We start from the raw sequence: 26699 nt of genomic DNA, 5'->3' as shown, positions 1-26699 counted from the left end.
TTCGGCCAGTGTGCGTATACGTGATTTGTTTGCCAGAGCAATTTACATGGCCCGGCGATGGATGAGATGCGAGATGTGCGACAGAGATGGCGCTGCCGATGCCAATGGAGATTGTGATTCGGATGGAGATGTCGAACGGCGGATTCTTTTGCGTGTGCTTGTGGGCACTGTGGGCGGGCGCCGTGTGGGTGTGGCTGCTGGCACTTTGACATTTGGCACCCGCGCGAAATTTTCAATTTCCGAGCGCCAGGTGGCGTCCGGGGCGCAACTTTAATCGCCCAAATGCAAATCCAAAACGACGCGTGGTTAAGCGTCTAAGTAATGAGCAGCTGTCGGATCGCAATTTGCATCCACGCGGATGCCAAATCCGACGCCAAATGCAATTGACAATGGAACGAATCGACAAAAGCTTAATCAGAACTAATAGAAAAAGGCGTCGGGTGGCTGGGGAAACAAAAAAAAGACATCCCATGCCATGCCATGTCTGTTTCTGGATGCCGGAAACGCTTCACTTCCTGTCAATTGCCATGAGCTGCGGGATTTAGCTGAGCAAAGCCTTTTCCATTGAATGCGGATTATGCATTGATTTTTCGCCCATATTACGCATACGCAGGGTGGGCGGCAGGTGAGCCAGCGAACAGGAACATAGAAGGTAAAAAAATCCCCTTAGATAACATTGTTATCACAAAACTTGGCTCCGAGCTTAAAATTGTATAAATTTGGTCGGGCCAATTAAACGAATGGTAATACTCATAAAAAGCGGCATTAAATCAGTTGCTAGTTCATTTGTATAAGTTCATTTTTATGTTTTCCGTTTTTTTTTTGCAGCTTATATTAATTATGTGTAAAACAAAACTGATTTAATTGTTTTTGGTGGTAGTGTAAAAATCGTAGGATAGGATCGATGCTTCTTGGTTGAAAGGGAATTGGGTCAAAGGTCGAATGGGAATTTTCACTTAAATGCATTCAGCAAAGGACATCGAGCTACGAGCATATCCAGCTAATTTCCTTGCTCGCAGCGCCTAAACAAAGGAAAGAATTTCCCGGGTTCCGTCTTCCGGTTAATAACCCTTTTCTGTACCAGCTCCCTGAAGGAGAAAGTTTTTGCCGAAGTTTGTTTTCCTGCGCGTGTGTGCTGATGGGCGAAGGGATTCCCCTTTCCGGACCACCCACACATACATATGTGAGTGCTGACGCAGCTCCTTGAAATCCGCTTTGTCTGTCGAAAAGGAAAAATAATTAATTAAGAAGTGCAAATCATAGCAAAATTATGCGGGCTGCCAAATTAAAACGAAAGTAAACGCCACCAACAGAAGCAGCTCAAAGGGAGCAGCTGGTGGCAAATTGCGGGAAGTTAGCAAAATTAAATGCTTGGCGACACGAGATGAAAGATACAAGATACTCACATGCATAAGCTAATGAAGGATTGATGGGCCTAGCTGATTTCCGGCAGTGTGGTGTGTTCTAATCAGACTAAACAGGCCAGTCTTAAAGGTTTTTCTACCAATTTTAAGTGGCAAAGAATTCCCACATTCACAGGATTTCATGCTAAATGTATATGTGCTATTTCCAACCCAAACTATGCCAACAAATAACGAAACTTCCCCGGTTTAAGTTTATAAATTTGCAATCTGGAAAACATGCTGTCTTGCTGTAATAAACTGCTGGCCAAACGATTTGCGGTCTGATGACATGCGTTTTCCTACGCTTTCCCTACTTGCATTTCCCAACAACTCTCGAAGTGAAAAAAGGGAAACTGCTTGGGGAAAAGTGTGGAAACAACTGCAACTGCCAAGGCTATTTAAAAGCTCCAACTCGAACTCAATTCAACTCCTTGAGTGTCAGTTCGGATTCCGTCTAGTTGGCCACCATTCCACCCATCTCACCCGGAAACCTGTGGGTCGACAAGCAAAACTCAGTCACAACACCTGAGGGCAGCCAGCGAGAACTGCGCCAGTATAATCACAAGAGCTTCCCAGGGTCGACTCTATCTGTCTGTGTATTTAAACTTTTGTAATAATCTACGGCAAATGCGCAACGTCAGCGTCTTTAGCTGGGTGAAATTGCTGCATCCAACCAACCACCCAAACCCCACCCAACGGTTTTCCCGGCAAAGTTGTGGGACGTCATTTCGCTTTTGCTATTTGTTTTGCGACTTTCGTTGACGCTGTGCCCAGTCCAAGTCTCAGAAATCCAATGCCAACTGCATCTGCCGCTCCCGGCGTACAAACTTTACCTTTCCCAAATTTCATTTGCAAACATTCTGTGGCACAGACTGCAAATTGAGTGTTTAATTGCAACGAAGTGGCATTCCAGGTGGCAGCAACATATGCACTGGGCAGTCGAAGCCTTTGGGCCACTTTATTGGCCTGCTTTGCACTCGGCATTCCCCAGTTTGGTAGTGAAAAATTGTTGGCTATTCAAGTGCACAATTTGCTGTCATAGATACCTTGTGTTACATAATGTGACTCTTTAAAGCATACTTGCACTATCTTTAATATTAAGATGGGATAAATGTACAATCTTGACAAGCTAGAACAAACTGTTTTAAAGGAGATTAACATATCTTATTAAATTGTATTTAATATTTTCAGTTGCCAATCAGTTTGGCAAATGGTGCTATCTTCAACATTCCCCTTAATTCGAGAATCCCACAACCTCTGCCTGCGATGGTGAGCAGCCAATCATTTTACTTGCGTTTTCATTTTATCAAGCGTCAAAAGTAATTTGCATTTAGCAAATATTTGCCTCCCTTTCCCGCCCAGCCACAGCGTCCTTCTCGCAGGACGAACATCAAAGTGGCATCCCGCCATGCGTGTCAAAGGCGTTGGCGTAGCTTTAAGTGTAACTCGCTTACCGTTCCGACGGGTGTGAGCTCCCTTTTCCTTTTTTTTTCTTCCACATCCGGCGATTTTTGCGATGCCAAGGCGCCAAAAGTGAAGCCGTCAATTGCCGCGGCAACGTGGCCGAAATGAGTTTTCAACTCAAGTGTGGGCAGGACATGCCCTTCGGCTAAGAAGAAGAAGGGTCATTTTTGCGACGGATTTCTGGCTTGCCTCCTTTTGGGCTGGAAAGTAAGAGTTGAGCAGTCTTAGCCAACTCTAAAATCAACTATACCGCTAACGAGATCTAGCCCTAAATATGCTAGTCTAAATATGCTAGTCTAATGCTCCACTCCATATTTTAACATAATACTCAAAAATTCGTTTATGGAATGGCAATGGAAGAATGGAATATTTTCGCCCCCGTGTAAAATCGGCTTACCCCTGTTTTCACCTGCAAACTGAAACCGGATGGAGTTATTGTTTTGTTGCCTGTATGGTGGCGATAACTTTGTGTGATTTTTAAGAGGGATCGTGGAAAGAGGGAAAACTCAGCGAGCGGCAAGTGCAAAAGCTTCGCCGATGGTCGTTGTTGTTTGCTTTGAGTTTTTCAAAACGTCCAAGCCAACAACCATTTGGCAAAGCTGTTTCCCAGCCACCGATGCAGCAATGCTCCTGTGCATTTTATTGCACTTCGGGAAAAGGATGCACCGTGGGCGGATCCATAAATTGCGCAACTGATGGGCGGCGCGTAGTGTTTCACTAATAGCAGAATAGCATTAACTTTCACAGAATATCACAGAATAGGAAGGTTCAGTGAATTTAAGAATAGAATAATATTAAATAGTTTTTTACATTTTTCATTATATTTTAAATAAGTTTCAAGTGACATATCGGTAATGGTAAACTGCAAATTTAGCAAGCTCTATTAAATGGTTAAATAGTTTTATTATTACAACGCACAAAGTGCTCTATCCACCCTCTTGCTCCTATTTGCTATACACGGTTTTTGTAGCAAACTTTTTAGCATTTTTAACCATCGTTGTTGAGCTGGGGAAAACCTCTTTGTTTTCCTTTTGACGATGGCTCTGTCTCCGCTCCACCCCGCCCCACCCCCTCTCTTCCACCCTAAGCACGCCCCTTTTCCACCTGACACGGATGCACAATGCGCACGTGTTCAATAACAATTGTGTTGCATACTTTAGTGCGCCGGCACAAAAGGATGGCATTAAATTTTAAAGTTGAGCTGACTGGCGCATCGGCGAGCAAGCGTCAAACGGTTTACAGCAAATCAATTAGAGCTAAGAACTTTTCCAGCGCTAATTGCAAGGGATTTTCTTCCTCTTCTGCTGCTGGTTTTTCTTCGACGCCCCCCTCCCCAAACACTCTTCTTGTTGACTTTGTTGTTTGGTGGATGGGAGGGGAAGGGGAGGGGTAAGCGCGGCGAGGCGGCCAAAAAACTGAGCAGGAAATAAAATAAGTTCCAGATGGACAAAGGAACTGCCCCATTCCTCCGACGCTTGGCCAGAATTCTCGGGGATTTATCATGGAGCGCTTTGTAAGGCTTTTCGGGTCTTTGCCGGCCATGTCTGCATTGCGTATTTCCTATTCGTGCAGTTGAAATTAATGTGCAAGCCTTTTAATTACACGACAAATAAGCAAACAGCCCAAAAAGTTTTGCTCACTTTGTGAGAACTTCAAGATGGAATGGAATGGAGCGGCGCCGAGAGAGCTATGGCCAAAATCACTTCGAATTCGAGGGCTGCGAGTCAAGAAATTGAAACTTGTTCGGAAAATCCAGGGCTCATTTATATGTTTTAGTATTTAAGATATAAGTAAGCAAACTAACTTTTAATAGGTTTAACTTGGAAAAAAATCACTTAAAAGTTTGAACTTACTAGTTAAAATCTATGTTTTAAAATTCTATAGAAGTAAATGCGAGAAAGTTTTAATTTGAGAAATTGAAATGAGATCATGTTCCATCCCTGATTAACTAGAGCCTGCAACATTAGTTGAGTTTACATGTCTCTCTGTGTGTGTGTGTGTGTTAGCCACTAATTAATTTGGCTTTGACTGAGAGAGCTGAGAAATAGCCGGCAGCTTTTGGCGACGAATTTTTCTTGATGCCAGCGGCAATGCGGTTTATTCACGACTCCTCTGCAGCAAGTTTTCTTTTGCCAATGCCCAATTTAAGTGTAAAATCGAGGGAAAGTTTATCAAAATGCTGCTTAATCAGCTTTATTTACAATGATAGCATTTGCATTGCATTTTCGCAGGGAGCAAAAACAAAAAGGACTCGAGGACAGCAGGATGGAGGACGCAGCACAGCGTAAAATGCATTAAAAGCGAGGCAAACAAGTCGGGGGGAACTCTGGCAGGACTTTTTCCACCGCACCTCATTCAGAAGTTATGCACTTGATAAGTGCCTCAGTCCTGAAGGTCCTGGCGCACCGAGAATAATCAATGCAATTAAAAGAAAATCCTGTAGATTTTCATTTACATAGTAGTTTGAAAATAGAATTTCGATTTAGATAAAGGATAATAAAACAAGGCTTATAAGTCGTGATCTATTTAAAAGGACTAGGTGTAGGTAATTAAAGAATTATGTATGAAAACTATAGGATGTAGGTATGGAATGTTCTTAAAAGGACTTTTCTTCTTTTTATTTAATTTTCTTAAGGACATTTACATAACTGTATTTCTGAGTTCCTAATCTTTTTTCCCAACATTCAGAAAGGAACTGTTTGTTTTTTCTTGTGCAGGACAACCACATCCCGGGTACGGAGTCTCAATGGGGTCCTGTTCCCAGCTCCTGTGGCCGCTCCTGCTGTTTACAAAGCTACTTAATCGAAGTGCTGCCAATGCCGCCGCCGCTGTTGGAATTTCCCGAAAATCCTTGCCCCTCTCCACTTTCCGTGTGCATTAAATGAAATTTTTTGCGTTTGGCTTGCAGCTTTCCATTTTTTTTGCTTGCCTGCATCCATCCATTCGGTTTCTGTTTGCTTCCGGTTTTCATTAATGGTCTTAACATAAAAATACAATTTGCTGACGTTTAACTGGCTTGGCGGACGTTAATAAATTTTTAAGCGTTATTTGATTTAATTTTTTCACCACCACTTTCGCAAGCCGAACCCCACGAAATGTGCCGGGAACTTAATGATAGCGACGGCCCCATGGGGGGACTTTCCAGCCGGAGGCTCTCGAGCTGGCCAAGGTGTTGGAGCTGGTTAAGTGTGTGGCCCGGAGGGTTTTCCGCCTGATCACCCGTCCAATCAATCTGTTTACGCTTCTGGATTCGCTAGACGGATTATGTACACAGGGGCAGGTCCGGATGAGCAAGATTCCTCATAAGTGGCTATTTGGACTGATATATTGCAAAACATCCACAATGATAGATCCATACATCTCAAGACAAAACAGTACGTACTGGTTACTAGTACAATTACGCTTGAACTTGCTAGAAAATATTGCTTTTATCCTTTATAAATATAATTAGAAGTAAATTCCTTTATTTTAAAATAATAGTATGCTAATTGCATTGTAAAATCATAAAATTTAATCTGATATAAGTTTAAAATAAGCTTAAATTGAGTAAGAGACCAAGCGAGCCAACTACTATATTTGAAATTTAATTTATTCCATCTTTGAAATTCATCATCTATCTGCGTCAAAGCTCTCGAAATTTTTAATTAGCGCAATAAACCGTCAAGTGTTGCTGTTAATTCGATTAAATGGTGGAAACAACGCCCGGATTCAGGGTCATCTGACATTGCTGACAACTGCAGTGGCTGGGCATAGCGGAAAGCTGGAAAATGGGAAATGGGAAATTGGCCCGAACAATGCTGCACCTGTTACTGCAGCAGCAATAAAGCAAAGCAGCAGCTCAAATTTCTCCGCCCCACACACACACAGTTGTGGGTGGTGGTAGTTCTACCACCCTACCACCCCCCCGTTTACCATTCAGCTTTTCATTTAATTGCGGTCGACTTTTGGGGTTTTGACTTACAGAAGGCGAGCAAATCGGGCAGGGGAGTGGCACTCGCCAGCAAAATGCCAATCATCAATCAAGGTGATTTGTTTCAATGCCCCCCCAGCCACACATTTCACGCTGTTGTGCATTTCGAAATGGACAGACACTGATAGCGGTCGAGGGGGCTGCTTTCGAGGGGGTTGCGGGGGTCGGGGGTCGGAGGTCGGCTAGGGTATGCAGAGGTTCATTCGGCTTGGCACATGTGGCCAATCACTTGCATACACTTCAATTGCTGTGGTTTACTCACTCCCAGTCGCATTCGTCTCGCGTATACGCAACGAAGTTCTAGAATAGGTATGTTAAAACCTGAAAATTATATTTTTTAATTAAATAAAATATATCTAATACAAAATATCAATATAATATAATTCACATAATACCAATCAAAACATGAAGTTAGCCAACAATCGTGCGTATTTAAGCAACTAAAACTTAAATACAAACTATTTTAAGATAAATGTGCACATATTCGTAAACACTTTATATTCATTTGACAAAAACAGCAAATGTGTGCGCGTAAACGTGGCAAAATTCGACTGTTCGACTGTTGTTCATCAATGAATTCAATCACGAAAATGCTGCCCCATTTGGCAGAGTCCCTTTCTCGATGTCTACTCACACTCGCACTCACTCAAACAGTCACAACACTCACAGTCGCAGCACTCACAGCACTCGAACCCCCCGCAGACAACACTCCTTACCGCACTCATTCAGTCGTTGCATATTCATGAGCCAAACACTGGCCTCCTTGTTTGAGTTACCGACGTGGCTTTGATTTAATTGCCTTGATTTTGTCTATAATTTATTTTAAGCCTTATCCTCTAGCCTTTTTCACCGCCAGCAACTTGGGCTTTGGTAAATATTGCGCTTAAATTGCACAGTGCTGAATTCTCTGTTAAAGTTTTCCGTTCATTTGTGTTCACTTGCGTTCATTTGCGTTCATTTTCTTTCGTTCTAAAGAAAATAAATATATTAAATTATAACTTGAAACAATGAATTGATGGCAACATGGAAAGTTACTTTAAAAGTGCGAACCTGTAACTTTTGGCTGGAAGTTCAATAGTTAACAATTTCCTGCCAGCCATGGCCGCCTTAATTTGTAGGAATATTGCACTTTATCCTGGTTCCACCAAGGGAGCCTGCTCCTGCTCCTGGAAACCGCAGCAGCACATTTTTGTCGCTTTAAAAAGTTGTGGGGCTACCGCTATTTTTATGCGCCATTCACTTTTGTCGCCATTCAGTGCGCGCTAAGGAAAATGGGAAGAAAAGCCCGCTGTCTCGCAGGATACCCACTCTCTCTCTCTCTTTCTGGCCAAGTTAGCCCTCTCTTTCGCGTGCTTGCAGCCATGTTTCATACTTTTACGCATACATTTTTAGCACTTTTTTAAAATTCCGAAAGAGGTGTGCGCATAAATTTTTTGGTGCCCTGCAGGCGGAATTTATGCAGAATATTCCGCAGTTGCGAAAATAAAACGCTGCTGCATCGTTGAAGAAGCGAACTAAATTCAGTTTAAGGCCAGACTGATTGTAATTTGATTTGGCCCTGCCCGCTTTTTCCACCGCCCACCCATTTCGTTTTGCCAGCGACAACAAATGTCATTTCCTGTCGCCGTGCGATTTGTGACCCGAGAAATCGTAATCGCACTTTATCTATTAGTGACATTTTCTTGCCACGCCCCTCGACTCCCAGACGGCCTTTAATGAAATTTACTCGGGTCGCCCCGTTTTCTATTTACTTTTGTGGCACGAAATTAATAAAGGTCCTCGTTGGCTGGCCCACCCATCCTCGCCAACGAACCGGACAAGGCCAAGTGGAAACTTAATCCCCAAGGAAATTATGTGAAAAATGTGCGTTGGGTTTGGCTTTTGTCCGGCGTTTTGCTTTTCCTCGCAGGTTGGCTGGGGATTTTGTATTATTTTTTTGATGCTCTAAGTTGTTAAGCGGCGAATAGCTGTAAATATTTTTGTTGGCCGGCTTAGAACATTCAGCGTATGGCCGGAAATAAAAACTAGGGGTTGGGGTTTGCGGGTCAAGCAAAGGGTATATCAACAAAGGCAGCAACGTGACCCCTTTTCCATTTCGAGTTTTGGGCGGTCCTTTTCCGCTTCTCCGCCGGAATTGAAGCTGCTCATTTTTAAGCTGCGCAATTATCATTAAGTGGTGGTCATTCTGAAGATCAGAGGCGTTTCCGTGGGAGTGGATTTAAGGGTTCCCAAAGAATTTTCCAAGGCCTACTGGGCAGAGGAATGCCAGATAACACTAATAAAGGTATCAGAAAAAATTATCGTGATGAATGGAGGAAATAAGACATTTTAAATAATTATTAGATTCCACAATGAATATCGAAAATATTTAACTTACTGCGAAAGTCATGTGAATAGAACGCTACTCAAAAATATTAATAAAAACTAAAATGCTTTAAAATAAGGGTTTGTCATTAGTATTACAGAACAACACTTACTTTTCAATTTCAAAGTATCATAAATTTATATTTCTCTTATTGTAATATCCTAGCCAATTGGTATTCCTGAACACTTACAACGCGCCCCTGACCTCCATCAGCATCCTTTTTTCGGGAGCCTCCGGTGGTTTGTAGCCTCCTACTACATTTCTCTTTGAATGCTTAAGGTTTTTTTTTGTAATTGTATAAAGGTTGCCGGTAATTTTGTTCAATTTGTTTGAGTCCTTTTTCCTGGCCTCCGTGCGGATGTTTTTACGCAACGGATAACTTGCGGGCCACGGTGCGTATAAGTTATGCGATGACTGCATAATACGTCTTACACATGAGCTCACCGAAAATGGAGGCATGGAGTAAATGGATAGATATCCTCCATTGGCAGGACATCCGTTTAATCAGGACGATTGTCTTTCGTCCTTTGTGAAGGTCCTCAGACGCAGCAAGGAGTCAATTACACTCGTCCTTCACGTGTTCGAAATCGTGAAGGGAAGGCCGTAGTTTACCTAATGCTTATTTAATTTGTCAGGTCATTGTTTTGGCGCAGACATAACGCTCTAATTAGGCCACAATACAAGAATTAATTAGGTACATTTAAAGCCAAACCAGATAACGAAGTATGTGACGTGCGTCCAAAAGCTTCACATTTAGCCCTTAAATCATGAAATTTCACCTTAATTATCTAAGTTGTTAAGCTGCAATTATCAATCGGAGGAAAGTTTTATTTTAAATCTTCTCTACATAATTAAAATAAACATTCAAGCTCGCACATTTTCAATTAGGAAATATTTACTCGTATCTACCAACAGCTAACAAAGAACTGCAACAATTTCAGAGACAAGTCAAGTGCAAAAAATATGATTAAGAAAACGTAATTAAAGTGAAGTCATCTCGAAAACGACTTGGCCATTTGCCCATTGTATGTGATAATTAAATATGCCTGATTTAATCCATCAGCTGGTCACCGGACGCATCTAAGTAATCGCCCGGCCAGACACTTTGGGGATCCACAGGACCTTTCACCTGCACTCTGGACACTCTGTTTTCTGTCTTTATTTCATTTTAATTACATTGCAGTTACATTTCACAATTCTCGGGGCCATTTGATGGCCGGTTTCAGGGCTCTGGCAGTCAAATCAGGCGTATGATAAATTGATTGCGAACGCATACTTATGTGCATACGAGGATGTCCTTGCTCATGCATGCATTTATGGGTACACCCAGGAAAAGTGCAATCAAGATGCAGCTACTGCAGCTCGTGTGCCATTTAGTTAGCATCCATTTCAAAATTATTATTTTTCGAAAAAGACGCAATGTCAAAACTAATCATTTTAAAAGACTGTATTTATGATTTTTCAGCATTTTTTCTCCCAGTGTATATAGTAATGTGTGCTGTGTTTGTCTGGCATTGAGACTTTTCTGCTTCATCCTGCAAAAGCTGGGCTTTAATAAAATTTTACGCATAAACTGCCTTTGATTGAATTACATTCAATTATTTCGCCAGACATTTTGGCCGAAATCGTTTCGACACTGCTTCCCGTTTTGTCATTTGTCTATTTGCTTTCCTCTTCTTCTTCATCTTTATTCATTTCTCTGTTTAAAAATATAATAATTAAATCAACATAATTATCCACTTAAATTAATGAAAATTTTAAAGGTAACGTAGAATATTTACTGGGCGAAAACTGTTGCTGTAGAGCAAAACAGTAATAGTAATGCTATTACTGACTTTTCTTATTTTTGTGATTATTTTTGAAATTGTTGAGCAAAATGACTATATATTAAAGATAGCTGTGCTTGGGCAAGCTTGAACAATAAACTTAAAAATAACAATATGGTTTCTGTTTCTTATTCATTTGTTGATTTGTACCCAACGGCGTTTAATGCTTATCTCACATTATTAGTAACTGTTTGGAATAGTCGATTTCCTTTCGGGTTCGCTTGCCCTTTCCCATGCTGCTCTCGGCGTCCTCCTGGGACTGCTGCGACTGCGTCTTTGGCTTCTTTGGTAGCTTCCGCTGACTTTGGCCCATTAGGTTTTCCCAGTAGGCTGGGTCAGTGTTTTCAGCATCATCATTGTAGTCATCATGCTCCTCGTGATCTTCCTTGGTGGCGTAAGAAGCTACCTTAAAGGACGAAAGATACTCGTTGGCCCAAGACTCCTTCTCCTCAATGCCGCGATGCGTGCGGTCAAGCAGATCGGCCACCGCCTTGTCGTCGTAGTGAATAGCCTCAGTCTTGCCGTCCTTAAAAAGATCCTCGGTGCCAAAGCGAAGGATGTCTTCGAGCTCGTCCTTTGAGAAATTTGTTGCCGTGCCACCCATTCCCGGGCGCACCACAAGATGGGTGAGCATCATCTTGCGCTTGGCAACCTGCATAATGCGCTCCTCCACCGAGTTGTGGGTCACAAATCGGTAGATCATTACCTTCTTTTTCTGTCCCATGCGATGGGCTCGGGAGAAGGCCTGAACGTCGTTGTGCGGATTCCAGTCCGAGTCGAAAATAATGACCGTGTCGGCTGTTGCCAAATTGATACCCAGTCCGCCTGCTCGAGTGCTCAGCAAGAAGACAAACTGCTCCGATCCGGGATCATTGAATCTATCAATGGCCTTCTGTCGTAAATCGCCTCTGATGGCCCCGTCGATGCGATCGTACTGGTACCCCTCCCCTTCGAGGAAGTGCTCGAGAATATTTAGCATCTTGCTCATCTGGGAGAATAAAAGGACCCTGTGGTTGTCCTTCTTTAGCAGTTTTAGCATCTTTGACAGCAAAACTAGCTTGCCGGAAGCTTTGGTCAGCGAATTCATCTCGTAAATACCACTGGGCGAGATAGGGGCCTCTTCGGCGGCGGAGGGGAACAGGTACGGATGATTGCAGCACTTTCTCAGGTCCATCATGATGTTGAGCAGCGAACACACGCGACCGCCGCCTTTCTGATTTAAGGCCTTGAAGTTCTTGGTCAAAATATGCTTGTAGAATTTCTTTTGCATAGACGACAGCTCCACGCGCACAATGAACTCCGACTTCGGGGGCATGCTCTTCAATACATCCGCCTTTAGGCGACGGAGCATATGCGGTTCCAAGATCTCATGCAGTCGCTTCACTTGCTCCTCCTTCGAAACGTCAGTGAACTCGGCCTGGAAGGTCTGCAGGTCGTTAAACTTGCCAGAGCTCAGGAAATTGAGCAGATGGAACAGCTCCTCGAGATTGTTCTGAAGCGGAGTGCCGGTCAGCAGCAGCTTGTAGGCGATGCGGTACCTGCTCAGGATCCTAAAAAACTTGCTCTGGTTGCTCCTTAGCCGATGCGCCTCGTCCACGACCAGCGCCGCCCAATCGATGCTCCCGAGAAAGACAGCGTCCAAAGAGATAAACTCGTAGCTGGCCAGCATTACGTTAAACTTGTACTGGGTTTGGTTTTCTCGCATGGTTTTGGTGGTTACCTCCTCGAAGCTCAGCTCGTGTTTCCGGATAACCGCTCTAGCAGTCTTGCCGCCCACATAGGTGACACAGTATAATTCTGGAGCCCAGAGCTCCAGCTCTCGCTCCCAATTGGGCAGTGTTGAAAGTGGCACGGATATGAGGAAGGGTCCGCGGCAATGGCCCTCCTTAAATAGTGAGTAAAGAAAAACCACGGTCTGAATGGTCTTGCCCAGACCCATCTCGTCGGCCAGTATGGTGGGGATGCCTTGGCCCCAACTATAGCGAAGCCAGCTGACGCCCTCCATCTGAAAGGGATGCAATTTAAGGCCACCTTCCTTCAAGAATACTGGCTGATCCTCGTACTTCTTATTCAGGTCTATGGTGGGTGCAGGCCTATCTTTGGGGCGTCCCTTATTGCTGGACCGTTGTTTCTTGTACAGAGCGATGGCCTGGTTAAGACCAGGGATGCTGTCGTTTTCTTTTTCCCAGCTGCTCTCGTTATAGGACAACTCACGCCATTTCACCAAGTAGATAGTGCTGCCATTGGGCTCCTTACTATGATTGATAACTCGCTGGACTACGAGCCACTCCGGCTTAATGCCGTATCTGTAGAATCGCTCGTGAAGATCGCACTCCTGATCTTCGAGCTCCTCGAGACATGGCTCTTCCATATCGCTCTTCCTCTGGAAGCTGGCAACCATTGTGGCATGGTGCAGGAGCATTTTTCCTTCGGAAATCCAATCGCAGTGCCAGTAGGACATATCATGCCACTTGATAAAGTACTCGCGCCGCCTTTCACCTTCAGATGGATTGGAAGTGGAGCTTTGGTCGAGGGCCCAGCGCCATGACAATATCTTCTCGGCTTTTCCGGGCAAGGGAATGCAGCGCGGACAGATCCAATCGCCTTTGGGAATCGACTTCAAGGGAGGACTCAGACAGGTTCTGTGGTAAACAGAAGGACATGAATCGCAGCAGAGCAGATCTCCTCCATCTCTACAAACTTTGCAGTATTCTTCGTCGCGAAACTTCCGTTTTTTGGCCTTTTTGGTTTTTGGCCGCTTGTCCTTGGAAGCCTTGCCAGGCATTCCCCAGTCTGGATCAGCCACCCTCTTAGATAACATGCTATTTGAACTTAGTTCTTGCAATTACAGATTCAGAAATGAAAATTGTTATAAATGCGCGCCAGAAGAAAACGGTACTACCAATTATAATCCCACGCAAAGTCACGTTTACACTGATCTTCCAAAATAAATAGCTCTGATGCGCCGTTTACACTATGATCTGGGTAAGATGGGCTAAAATAATGGGGTAGTTTATTAGTTTCAAAGGTTATTCTATATATTAAATGGATATGCGTTACAAGCAAATGATTAATGTTCAGCCGCTTGTGTAAAGAACCAAGTATTATAGAACAATACAAACATATAAATATTTAAGTCAGGAGTCCACCTGTGGATATTAAAACAAGTTGGTAAATTTTTATTAGAAAATAGGAACTTTTTTCTAAACGTTAAACAGATTTGGCTGGTAAATATCGAACATAATGTAAATAGATGAAGCTCCCTCAAAGTCGGCTTGCACTTGTTGATATTTTTCGATGTATCGAACGTCGCTAATACCATGTTCGCACGGGCGGGGTTGCACAGCGGCATTCGATAGGTAAACAATCATCAAGATCGTCAAAATTTCGACTCGCTCTTCATGAAATTAAAATAAACATACCATACATACATACATAAATGAATAGAATTTACTTAATTTAGCGGGATGTTCTCTGAAGCTAACAAATCCAGATGTTTTACCTTAATGCTTGATTAAAGCGTTTACATTTTGGTGAAGTGCTTGAACATTAGCGATATTCTGCTGAGAACAATCGGAAACCTTTCGAAATATCGGTATATATTTAAGTAATTAATTTAATTCAAAGTAAGGGAAACATCGTAATTTAATATACGCAATTTTATTGCATTTATCATCGCAATGCAACTGTTCCGAATACCCTAAAGTGCTATTAATTTAATGCTTTAACTGGATGTAAATGGACCGTTAAAGCTCCGCTCTGCTCGCCGATGCCTGCGTTTATCCAAAACCAAAAACCAGCCGCAGAGCAACGAACCCGCGACCGCCGAAACATTTCAAAGACAATCCACCAACAGCGGCAACACCGTCAACAGTCGGCCACACCACCATCCATTCACCATTACCATCACCATCACCAACACCGTCGCCAACAGGACGAGGACCAGGACAATGGATCAACTCAAACTCAGACCTTGTAACTGCCTGACCGCACACATTCACTGACAGAGTGGGTGTGGGTGGCTGGTGAGTGGGTGGCCAAAGAAGTGAGGGCCAGTTGATGGCCACATGTCACAGACATTATGGAATCATGAACTTATGCGCACCTGTGCGTGTCTGCGGGGGCGCGGGCAGCGGCGGGAGTCCGTGTGGACTTGCGGTCGGGGCAGCGATTTGAGGTCCGCCTGGAGATGGTTTCGTGACTCGGCGAGCATTTCATCGGCTTAATGTGGAGCCCATTGAAGCAGAAACAAGGCAACGTATCAGAAATAATATCAACTAGAAACAATGTGATATAATATTAGTTTTATTTTATTCTGTTACTTTCTTCAAGCCATACCATTTGAGCATCTCACGCAACCATCGCCAATTAGGGCACGGGCCATTTCAATCATCAATCAAAGTGTTTTGTTACGACTTTCATACGTCATGTACATGGCTCGGAGCCACCGCTTTTTGCTTTTGCATCCCATAGGGGGCTCCTCGCTATAGCTCCTCCATATCCTGCCACAGTCTGGGGAGCCAGTGATGCGGAGGTGTGACTGCGACACAACGAACGACATTTATGGTGTCGTCGAGAAGGATTCCCATTACAGCCAGCAGACAATCAATCACTGTGCACCGAAATCAATTGTCGCAGCTCCTATTTTCGTTTTCAATCTCATTTCGCTAAATATTTATGAGGCCAACACTTGGGCCGTTCGATTTGTAATCCTAATGAGGCGTAATTAGAAAACATTCAATTACATTTGATTGGCATCAATCAATGGCATGGCATGGCTATTTCAAGGATGACAACTTTTAGTAAGCCGAGTTTTAATTTCCCAACTCATTGTTAAGATGCCTCTGGTGCTCTGCCCCGGCTTTAATCCACTTTCCCAGCTACTGTTTCTGTTTGTTGCTCCTGATTGCTGCTTAAACTTTTCCTCGCTCGGCCCACTTGTTTGTGATTAAGCTTTATTGTTAAGAGGTTTAGTACGCCTTTTGATTTATAGATATTGGATCATACCACTCACCCTGCTCCGCCATCAAAGGAGACTGTGGTCCTTTGAGAAACCGGCAATGTGAAGTTGGCCAGAGCGCGTAGTTTCATAGAAAAACTTTCCGAAAGAGTGAGGTATTTGTAGGAACAGTCTGTACACAGAAAGGATAAGATATATGCCTAGTACTTAAGTTGGGAGACGCTATTATTGTCCTATAACAAAAGAATATTTCTTATAGATACACCGATAACCTTTAGATTTAAATTTTCTTTCATTGTTTCAAGCTCCAGAAAACTGGTGTGCATTACCCTTTACCTTATCTGTTATTTAACGCATTGTTCATGCACCTTTAGGTTGATAAACCTGTCTTATGTTTACTTTCCGCAGTGCATTGGGAATTCGTTGATCCTTTCTATGTCCATTTAGCGCTTCTCACTTGTGCCTTTGTTGCATACTCTTAGGCGCGCGACTGAACTTGTTTACAGGCACACTAAGGACGAAGGACCCGGGATCCTGTACATTGGCCCAAAAGTGGACGCTGACTATTCGACATCCTTGACAGCCGCACAATTTGCTGCCGCGTTTTTGTATCTCTCAGTGCTTGTTTGTCTGCACCAAAGCGCCTGAGCTCTGTACACAGAAAGAAATATTCGAGCCGTAAGCAGGGAAACTCATATTGATATTAGAGCTGTGTGTCCTATTAATTCTGTATAGAACCCTTGTATAATATTCATTTAACTTTTTACGCGTGAAATGAATATTCCCTACATTTGCCCGAAATTTTTTATTTTTCTCTCTGTGCATGTTTGTGTTTGTGTGCAGATGGCCAGCAAAAAGTTTGAGCACTGATTGCAAACTTGTTTCAATTGTTTCGTAAACCCAACCGAAGGGAAGAACCCAGCAGACTCCCGGTGGGTGGATGAGCCTGGTGGGCTGGGCGGTTTTTGTGGACCGCTTTTCCGCCATGAAAGTCAAGGCGAAAGCTACGAGTTACCAGCTACGAGCTCCGAGCTCCGAGGCCAAGGCAATTCGCCTGCATATTTGTGTGGCTTAGCTTCCGTTTCACAAACGAAACGAAATGAAACGAGCGGCATAAAAACCCATTGAAAATTTGCATACGAAAATGAAATTCAAATAGGTTTCCCATGTCCTTCGCAATCAGTTCCGGCTAGTCCAATCGCAAAAATAGTGAACGAAAACTTTCGCTTTTCCTCCACCGTTTAAGCCCTGTATTTATGATCCACAATAATGCAATGGGATACATATCTGAATATCTCATCTTTGAGGTTTATCCTCTGCGCCAGTTGCCAGTTTTAATCTAAATCGTTTGGCTGACTTTGTTTATCGATGCTTTCTCTGGACGCTTCTACCTCGGATTTGCGATTCGAACACTAAGTGATTTTTCATTGACTTTGTAATGCAAATTGCCTGTCTGTCCTGCCCCTTCCCCGCCATGCTTCTTATTGCGATTGGCTGGCTCTTTGGGCCTTTTATCACTGGAGGCCTGTGCTACGGACCCTTCAACAGCTCGAAAGCCAATAAAATGCAAATTTTTTCATCGCGTAAACAAATGCTAGACAAAGATGCATAGAGATGGGGACTCTACGTGTCTAAACGCTGCGGAATAAACCTGTGATTTACGTGGAAATCGTTGTGGGGATATCGTAGCCCCCTTAAATCTTTCGCGAAATATATGTACAATAACTTTAATGTGGTTTCCTTCTTTGCTGTTCAACTTCAATAATCGTACTGAAACAAAAGCCATATAATGAAGTTCTAACCGTATTAACTTATCCCAGTGTCCTGTTTGATTGCTCGGTCATCCGGACAGCTCACGATCCCATCCCCAGTGGCCGATGAAGTCCAAAACTCAAAACCCAAACTCATTTCCATCGGCATCAGACTTGACTTGAGCCGGAGTCCTCGACTCGCAGCCATTGATTTAATTGTAAGCTGTTGAATTTTGATGGCTTTTAATTGTCTTAAGACCGGTTCATCAAAAACCAATCAGGGATCCTTTGATAAGACGTGGTGGTTGGTTGGATGGATGGATGGATGGACAATGGGTTGGGTTCTGTTGTCAGCAGAATAGTTGGAAATTCCACTTAGTGCTGACTACTGACCCACTTATTGGTCACTTCTGGGTCTGTGTTTCCGTCCGAACCCCCATCCATCCATTCCCACTCCTTGCAAAGTCAACCACTTGACTAAATAGCACTCAAATTTGATTTTGATTTATGCTGCCCAACAGTCCGCACCGAATTTCCTCCTCTTTCCCCAAGCCCCAACTTTCCTCCCTCCGACTTTTTGCCCCTCCCCACACCACACACACATAAGTACAATTGCTGGCTCATAACTTTGGCATCCATCGCAGTATGCCTTTCATATTTACATGCTCCTTACACGCGCATCGGCGTGTAACGGAAACGGAGTGAAACGTACACTCAGAGAAAAGCAATATTCTATATTTCCATAACTTGATTAATACACTTGATATCATATACTCAAATCAGTAAGTCAAAAATATATAATATCCGTATTTGAATAAATAATCTATATAAAGTGAATCTGTTTTTTCAGTGCACCCTTCGACTTGCCAGTTTTCGAAAAGGGTTGTCCGAAAAGGGTTGCCCCCGCACCCCGATGCCTATTGAGGAGGACTCGTGGAGCAAACGGTTTCGGCATTTCCTTTTTGTTTCCGCCTGCATCCTTTGGCCAAGACACGGACACCTTCCCCATCCCCCCACGCTGCCACAATGGAAAATACAATTTTCACAATCTTTGCTTATCTTTTCTCTCTGCGGCTGCCTCGTTTGCGGCACGATTCGTTGTTGCTGCTGTTGGCCATCCAGAAAATCGGTAAAAAGCCAAGATCCAGGGGGCGTGGCTGATACGAAAGCGGAGGAGCAGAAGAATGTGTTGGCCGTGTATCCTTTGTTTGTCGGCAGTGCCGGTAATGCCGAGTTGGAACAGTAAGCTCTAAGAATCGGTTATGGGCGAGGTTCGCTTGAAATATATCAACTATTTCCCATCTGGCAAGTTAATATTTAGTACTTCAAAAATGGAGAAACTAAACTTTATACTTTTACACGATTTGATCTTATAGAGTCTTTTTATGGTAGCCTTAAAGTTGAGTCCTTAATATTTATTGAAAATGGCGCCGTTCCATTTTATTTCCAAGTAAGAAAGATAATCAAGTGCACTTTTCATGACTTGCTATCTTAATTATACTATCATAAAACTTATAGCATACTTAATACTAATACCAATTAAATTGATCTGTGCGCAGAAAATATGAAGATTTTTAACAATTGTTAAAAAAGTCATGAAATGGAATAGTTATAAAAAATAATGGTTATTATAATGTAAGGACTTTTACTCCCTTAATATTTCTATAAATTTAATGGCTAGTATTAAGTCATAACCCATATTGTACACTTACCCTAACGTTTTTATTTAGGAAATTTTTACTGGCCATGAAATCATGGTGACATCCTGAAAGTTGCCAATCTCCCCTCGCCGTAAGTCAGTCTGCTCTTTGGAGGTTTTTGTATTCCTTATTGCCGTTCGCCGTTTTATTGTTGTCATACTGTGGTGGCCTGTTGCCGCTCGTCTGGCCTGTATTCCCGTGTTTCTTGTAGTACTTTGGAGCTATTGCCACTATTGACTAGCTGCTGCCGCTCCTCCGCTCCTTGCATTTTCTCATTTCTGCATTTTTTAGTGCTTAATGCCAGGACACGGACACAGAGCAGAAACTGCTGGTAATCTGCTTGCTCGCCCAGAATTTTCACTCCTTTACTGCATTTTTTATAGGCAACACACAAAGGTGTATTTTAGTTGCCATGAACAGGGATTGCATACATTGTTCCTGTTCAGCGGGCTCTTGTCCGTGTTTCCTGGCTGCTCCATGCGTCAAATGAGGATATTCAATTTGAACTTGATATGCATTTTATGTTGTTGCCCCCGGAGAAACTGGATGCTCAACAAGCGTATTGGAAATCAGAGCTATCATCATCCGATGGGTCAAGGGTCTAAGGATACGGCTTGGATGTGAGTGATGCGACCGCATTTACATATAAACTCGTATTCAGCTTATGCCTGGGAATTAGATAATTCCACAGAAAGTAGTTTTTATTGTGTGTAGAGCAAAACAATTGCTTAAATAAGCAAAGCGAATGAACTTCACTGCAAAAAGGCTTGTAAAATCATAATGATAATCAAACTTGATTATATATGCTTCTACAATCCACGTTTATTGATTTGGCAGATTTATTAGGTGCAGAGTTCCATTTATTGGACGTCAGAGCAAAACGCCGCACTGAGTGCGATGCAAAATAAATTATTTACTCGAATTACACCTGCTATGCCCGCAATTCACAAAGTCTCACGTTTCGACTGCAATTTAGCCCTGCTCCTGCTCCTGCTCCTTCCACCGAAAATGGGATCCTGAATGCCTTCGCCTAACAATACGCACGCAATTACCGCAGGACGAGCAGCCGAAAAGGGCGAAAACTTCAACTCCCAAACGCTTGACGAAAGTTTCACAGTTGTCCTGATGACGACCATAATGATGATGATGATGATGCTGGTGGCGATGGCTATGACGATGGCGATGGCGCTGGACAAACTTTTTCAGGGCTCTAATTGCCCAAGTGGCTTTTGAGTTCGAGTTCGAGTCGAGCGTCGCCACGTAATGGAGAAAGGAGCCCCAAACTTTTGCCCAATTCAGCAGAACTGCGAGCACAACATCTTCTGCCGCTGGACAGGATACCCCGTCTCCACTTCTATTTCACTCACAAAATGCTCAATCAAAGCTGACCGTTGGCGTTATTAACGCAAATGAAAGTGGTGCAATGCCCCTACACCTGCGGCCAAAATAGTAGTGAATCTTACATAGAACATAACTGCAGCAAGGAACGAGATAACTAGCTTCTTGCAATTCATTACTTTTAGCTTGTTTAGTAACTTGCATTGAGAAATAATCAGTATAAAAATTGAAACTTTAATGCCATTAAATTGCTATTAGCATGGATTTATGTAGATAAATTGTATTATAAATCATCGAAAATGATTTATTAATTATTATAATTTTTTCATATGCTTGATTATGCTTTTCAACAATAATTACACAACTTAGACATTGCTTTAACCATATCTGTGTGTTGGGGGTGTCAGGAGTGGGTGCTACATATATTTCAATTTATTAGATGGTCAACCAACAGTGTGCTTGGATGCACTTGGGTGGATGCACTTGGCCTAATGAAGTTCTGGGCTCGGTGGATAGGGATGGGGAGACCATAAACTCCAACTTCCAGCTCCTTTTCACATATGCAGTCCCGTAAAACTTACGGCTCAAAGGCCAAGACTTTGTCTCCGCAGTCTGCATATTTACATTTTACCTTTTCGGTCTTTTGGGAAGGAGCTTTAGCATTAGCATCCTGCACTTAACTTCTCGGCAACTGCGTAACTTTTGACTCTGTGTCAAAAAGGATGGAGTTAACGGGAACTGGGTAACAAAGTCCTTTAAAGACCTTTGGATCTATGATTGGTTATCCACTCAACCTATGAACTTGACTTCTTAAGTGCTGACTCCAAAGCCAATCTAATGCATCTGCAAGATACTTTATTCTCAATGAAAATACAAAGTAATTTAAGTTGACAGAGTAGTAGATGTTTTTAAATTCTTAATTCATAAGGTATAATTCCGCTAATGCTTAACTTGCAGATTGTTTTTACTTTTAGCTGCATCAACAGATTTCGAGACACATTTACACGGAAATATATTCTGGACACTACCATTTCTGACCTCGGTTCATTTGCATCATCGTCGATACTAGAAGACAATCTTCTGGCCAAGATGAGGAATACAATCTGCTCGCTGTCCAAATGTCCTCGCATTGAATTTTTAATTTAATTTAGCTGTAAGTATAAAATAAAATAGGAAGTGAGGGAAGCTGCGGGAAAACCAATTTGTTTTATTAAAATCCTGGCGCTGCGATTTTTGCATAGAAATTGTCTAATCAAAAACAAATTTCATTTGAATAGTGTTTGATGTCGAGACGTGACTTTCTCCTGCCATTTTCCCGTAGATTTTCGCCAGGTGATAACCAATAACGAACGGCAGGTTTCTCCGGAAAACTCCCTGCTCACATTTTCCCCACTGCTTTTCCCAGCTTTTCCGCGGTCCTTCGACAACCCGCAAGCTGGAAAAATTATGCTATTAAAATGTATTTTTTCAATTAGCTGCCACCGCCTGCGTTTCTTCGGCTGTCTGTCAAATTTCGTAGGTATACTTTTTCAGCGGCATTATTAAAAGGTCGGCCACACAGCGTGCGATTTTGTTTTTGGGCGGAGGAGTGAACTCAACCCTAATTAGGGAAGGACCACCAGACGAAAAGCAACAAAAATGACAGGCTTTGTGTGGCGCAAACAAATTTTAATTAAAACCCGCAAAATTAACTGGAGAAAAAGTGCCGAGAAAAGAGAAAGTTCAACCGCAAAATGTTGCCAAATTATGTGGTTGCAGTTTTTTGCCCAAACGAAAGTAAATATGAAATTTTAATGGTCTACAAAGCAAACAATTTGCTATAAATTTGATAAGTATTAATATGCTGCGGTTGAGAGCAGCTCAGTTTGGCATCACCTAAAAATCATAATATATTGGTTAATACATAAAGAATTGGTTCAGTGGTTTCATAAAGACAAACTCCATATATGTTAATATAATAGAAATATTTAATTTGAAAATTGATCCTTTGGAGTTTCATCTGCTCTCAGCAATTTCTCGATAGCTATAATATACTATATAATATTTTATAAAATAGTAAGATGTACCTTTAATTACGCTAATTGCTCGATAGCAATCTTTTGATATTTACTATAAGCAACTGAGGTGACAATTAATTGCAAAAATCGACAATCGCCTGGAATTTGAGGTTCCGCATTTTTTCTTGATTCGCACTGGTTGCCATTAAATTTCCGCGGAAACTGTTTGCCATATAACAACAGGCAAACATTTCACCATCCATTTATATCCATCAACTGCCAATAAATCATTACAAAAAATCGTTTTATGCTAAAAATTGGATGTGTACATGTGTGCGTACAAGCGCCCATTAGTCTTGTGTGTGTGAGTGTGCGAGTTGTGTGTGTGTGAGTCCTGCAAACAGCAAAAAACGTTCAATATTTGCCAACAAGGATTTTTTGGTAATGTTTCAATTAACTTGAGCAAAAATATTTATGAGCCTGCCCCATCAAATTGTCTGGGCATAAAAACGCATCGACGAGCAGCCCCACACGCACACCAACACACCCGAGTGTCTGGCTCCTTTCTCTCTCCACACTCTCTCCACTTTCTCCATCCTGCCGCCTGTTTGTTTCTCGTTTGCTCGCATCAGCCGACATCATAATTTGCGTCTATGGGATGCGTAGCATACTTTTTGGCCATGGGCTCGGTGCCAGCAAAAATAATAACAGCTATGCGAGTTTCATGAAAGTAACAATTGCATAATACCCTGGAGTATCACAAGTTTTAATATATAGAGTTTCTTTTTCATAGATCTGCTTACCTTGGCTAACCTTGGTAGAGAATAACTGAATCGTTCTACAAACCCTACATGCTCAACCTAATATATATAATATGTAAGTAAATATATTACCAAATAATATATATAATAATATATGTATATAATAATATATGTTTTTTTCCTTTAAAGTGTCCCAAAATACCTTTTCTACAGGGTGTAACGACCTCATAGACACAGTCAAACAGCCGCAAAGGCAATCAAGTGTCCCTGAAAACAAAACACACGACATAATGGCAATGGGGTTGAAGGTGGGTGGTGAGTGGGTGGCGATGGGTGGCGTTGGGTGGTTGGCCAACAAAAGCATCAGCAGAACCTCGACAGATCCATTGACTGGCTCCGAAATCCCAATACCCTTCAATTCCTACCCAATCAATTTTGTGTCATTTTAAAGCATCCTCTTTATCGACCAAGCGACCAAGTCATATGATTGTGTGCCGCAATATTCTCGAATGGCAATTATCGGGAGCTTTCCCAAAGCCCAGACAGGCCGAATTTTCCGAACTTTCCTCGCCTCGCGCTTAGACTTTGGAGAATTTAACTTTGGGAACGCCCACACTCGGAAAATGTCTATGGCAACTTCATCAGCAACGGCTGGCAGACCAAACGACCAAAAATCAATGGGCTGGAAAATATTTATGATGCCCATACCCTCACACACATGTGAGTGGGAGTGGGTGGTCTTTTCCCACCCAGCACCCAACTGGTGTGAAGTTTGGCGAAAATGGCAAAAGTTGACAGTTGCGTATGCAAAGTGGCGAAAAGGTTTCCGAAGGGGGGAAGGGCACAATTAACAGGGCATAAAAAACTTCGTGCAGCGGAGTGGGGTCCTTTCTCTTCGTCGCCGGATTTTCTTGCTAAGCGGAGAAGGAAATTGTAGCCATAAAATATTTAAAAACACTTAAAAAATATATAACTACAATTGTACATTTCAAAGGATGTGGTTGGCATCTTAAGGGGCCATAAAAATATGATCTATTGTTAAGTCCTGTGATATGGAAGCAATATAAGGTGGCTAAGAATATAGTTTTGGTAACAGCTTTTTAGAAATCGGTTAAAAACAACGCCTTTTAAGTGTAAATTTGATATATGTGTTTATGCTTTTCCATGTGTGTAAGCATTTGGAGGAGCCACATTTTCCAGCGGCAGCCGCAAAAGAATTTGCCACTCCAGTGGGCAACCATCAGCGTTTCTTTTGCCGCCTCCCACATTATATATAACTATATAAATCGAATCCGAGACTAAAAGAGCTTCTATTTTGTTTGCGGTTTTTGGTTTTCCCTGTTCTCGGTCCCCACACTTTCCACAGTTTGCTCCTCGCCTGCTGCCTCTGACAATTTTCTTTTTCGATTTTCCCTTAGATTTTTTCACGTTCGGTTGCTGTTGCCACTCGTCGAATGTGTTTTGCCCTTTGTTCGAATTTATTGTCTATGTTTTTGAGGCGGAGTGGGTGCAAGGGTCGCATGGCATACAAATCGCTTGCCTCTACCAAAGTTTATCGATCTCTGTTTGTCTGCCCGTTTTTCGATGGGCTTTGTAGCCTGTTTGTTTCCGGTTTTCAGACTCCGCCAGTCAAAGTAATTATGTTTTATCGGAAATGGGTCTTGAAAATGAGTGTGGTCTTGCAGCTTTTAAGATATTAAACGCTGCACTTAATTGACTCAATCTGCAGCACACATGAAAGCCATGAAGCCAATACTAAGTACCAACAATTACTGAATACATGCATTATCGACATGGAAATTGTTTTGGGACCAATGTTGTTGTTTGATGGCTATATTTCGCTCACATTTGTGTACTTTGCACATATGTAAGCCTAACAAACTCGTAGGCATATGTGTATGTATTTCTAGTGTGGGCGTGGCAGGGCAGTGGGCGAGGCTTTAGACACATATCAAATTGACATACGCCTCACACAATTGATTGATTGTAGGAGAACTCAATTTACGAGAACAAAGCGACGAAAATATTTTCCCAAAACATAAAAAGAATTCTTCATTCAAAAGTCAAAACAAAAATATCACTTTAGGTCAAGCAATGGCGAAGAGAAATTGTGACAGAAATGGTAATATCTTCAAAATGTGTCACTAAACAAGAAGAATTCTACATAAAATCTTGATAAGAAATGGCATAAACTAGTTGAGATACTTCTGGGTCCAGTTAAATAGAACAAACTAGATAAGAAAGTGTGTAGGTTGTGAATCCCTTATAGATGCTAACCTGACAAAAGTTAGTCAACACTGAAATACCACTCTTAGACACCCAAAAAAATAAGATGTAGCATATTGGAAACGAGTAAATATATATTTCATTGAATTGCATTAACGTGTCTGATGATAATTTAGTGTGTATACAATTCAGAAATTGAAATAATATACAAAAATTAAGGAGAATTTCTACACAGACATTTCTCTATAATAAGCTGCCTGGATTGCTTTAATCAGGATAAAGCAATGTGAGAGCTCACAAAGTATCCCTTACCGCTGCACATTTACCATTTTCCGTTCCTCGAGCTCTGCTGCTTAAGATCTCAATCAAATTTACATTCCCCACCCAGTCCACCTGGAGGAGCGGAATCCTTTGCCAGTTGCTCGGAGGGAGCAAGGGAATCCGGGCTGCTGCATTGGCAGTTGGCCGTAAAATACTTCCATTCCGGCTTCCGCTGCACATTTCCACAAACAATTGCTGAATCGACCGCATCCTTTTCGTCCTGGTGCTTAATGGGCTGGGCTATTTCGGTGGGGCTGCTATCCTGGGCTGGGGGATAGCATTTTTATAAATATTTTCCACAGGAGCCACGCATCCTGGACCACCCGAATGAGTATCGGATAGCAAAAAGCTGCGTGTGGCGCGATTTCGCCGCTCATCAATTGACACGGCAACGCGCGTTTAATTTTTTATGCATGAAGTGTAAATTAAAAATAAATTGACTGTGCGGCGTCCAGTGTTTTACGTTAGAAAAGCTTTCCCAGCGGCCACCGCTGCGTGTGAATAATGAAAAATTATCATGTCGCGGAACTTTAAGTTCCCAGCGACCTCAGGAATGCTTTTTCGCCCATTTATTTTTATATTTATATATGCTCGCTCCTTGTTTCCTTTTTTTTGTT

At 42.4% G+C, this 26699-nt stretch overlaps 2 protein-coding genes across 2 annotated transcripts; one reads left to right on the top strand and one right to left on the bottom strand.

Annotated features, from left to right (window-relative positions):
- Positions 1-10913: 10913 nt before the first annotated feature.
- Positions 10914-13916, bottom strand: LOC6619348 (chromodomain-helicase-DNA-binding protein 3). The gene has a single exon (XM_002043529.2). The coding sequence runs from the start codon at positions 13847-13849 to the stop codon at positions 11201-11203; it is 2649 nt and encodes an 882-aa protein (XP_002043565.1). The 5' UTR covers positions 13850-13916; the 3' UTR covers positions 10914-11200.
- Positions 13917-14515: 599 nt separating this feature from the next.
- LOC116801289 lies at positions 14516-19167 on the top strand. Its single transcript, XM_032719934.1, is given in 3 exon segments — positions 14516-15020; positions 15023-15064; positions 18590-19167. Coding segments are annotated over 3 exon segments (480 nt in total). The 5' UTR covers positions 14516-14978; the 3' UTR covers positions 18986-19167.
- Positions 19168-26699: the final 7532 nt, after the last annotated feature.

The sequence above is a fragment of the Drosophila sechellia genome, chromosome 3L (genome assembly GCF_004382195.2).
Source record: "Drosophila sechellia strain sech25 chromosome 3L, ASM438219v1, whole genome shotgun sequence".
Classification (NCBI taxonomy): Eukaryota; Metazoa; Arthropoda; class Insecta; order Diptera; family Drosophilidae; genus Drosophila; species Drosophila sechellia.
Note: the sequence above shows the minus strand (reverse complement) of the source record. Positions and strands in the feature narration are given on the sequence as shown.

Coding starts and splice junctions, on each gene's coding strand:
- LOC6619348 (XM_002043529.2), bottom strand. CDS start 13,849: ATGTTATCTAAGAGGGTGGCTGATCCAGACTGGGGAATGCCTGGCAAG.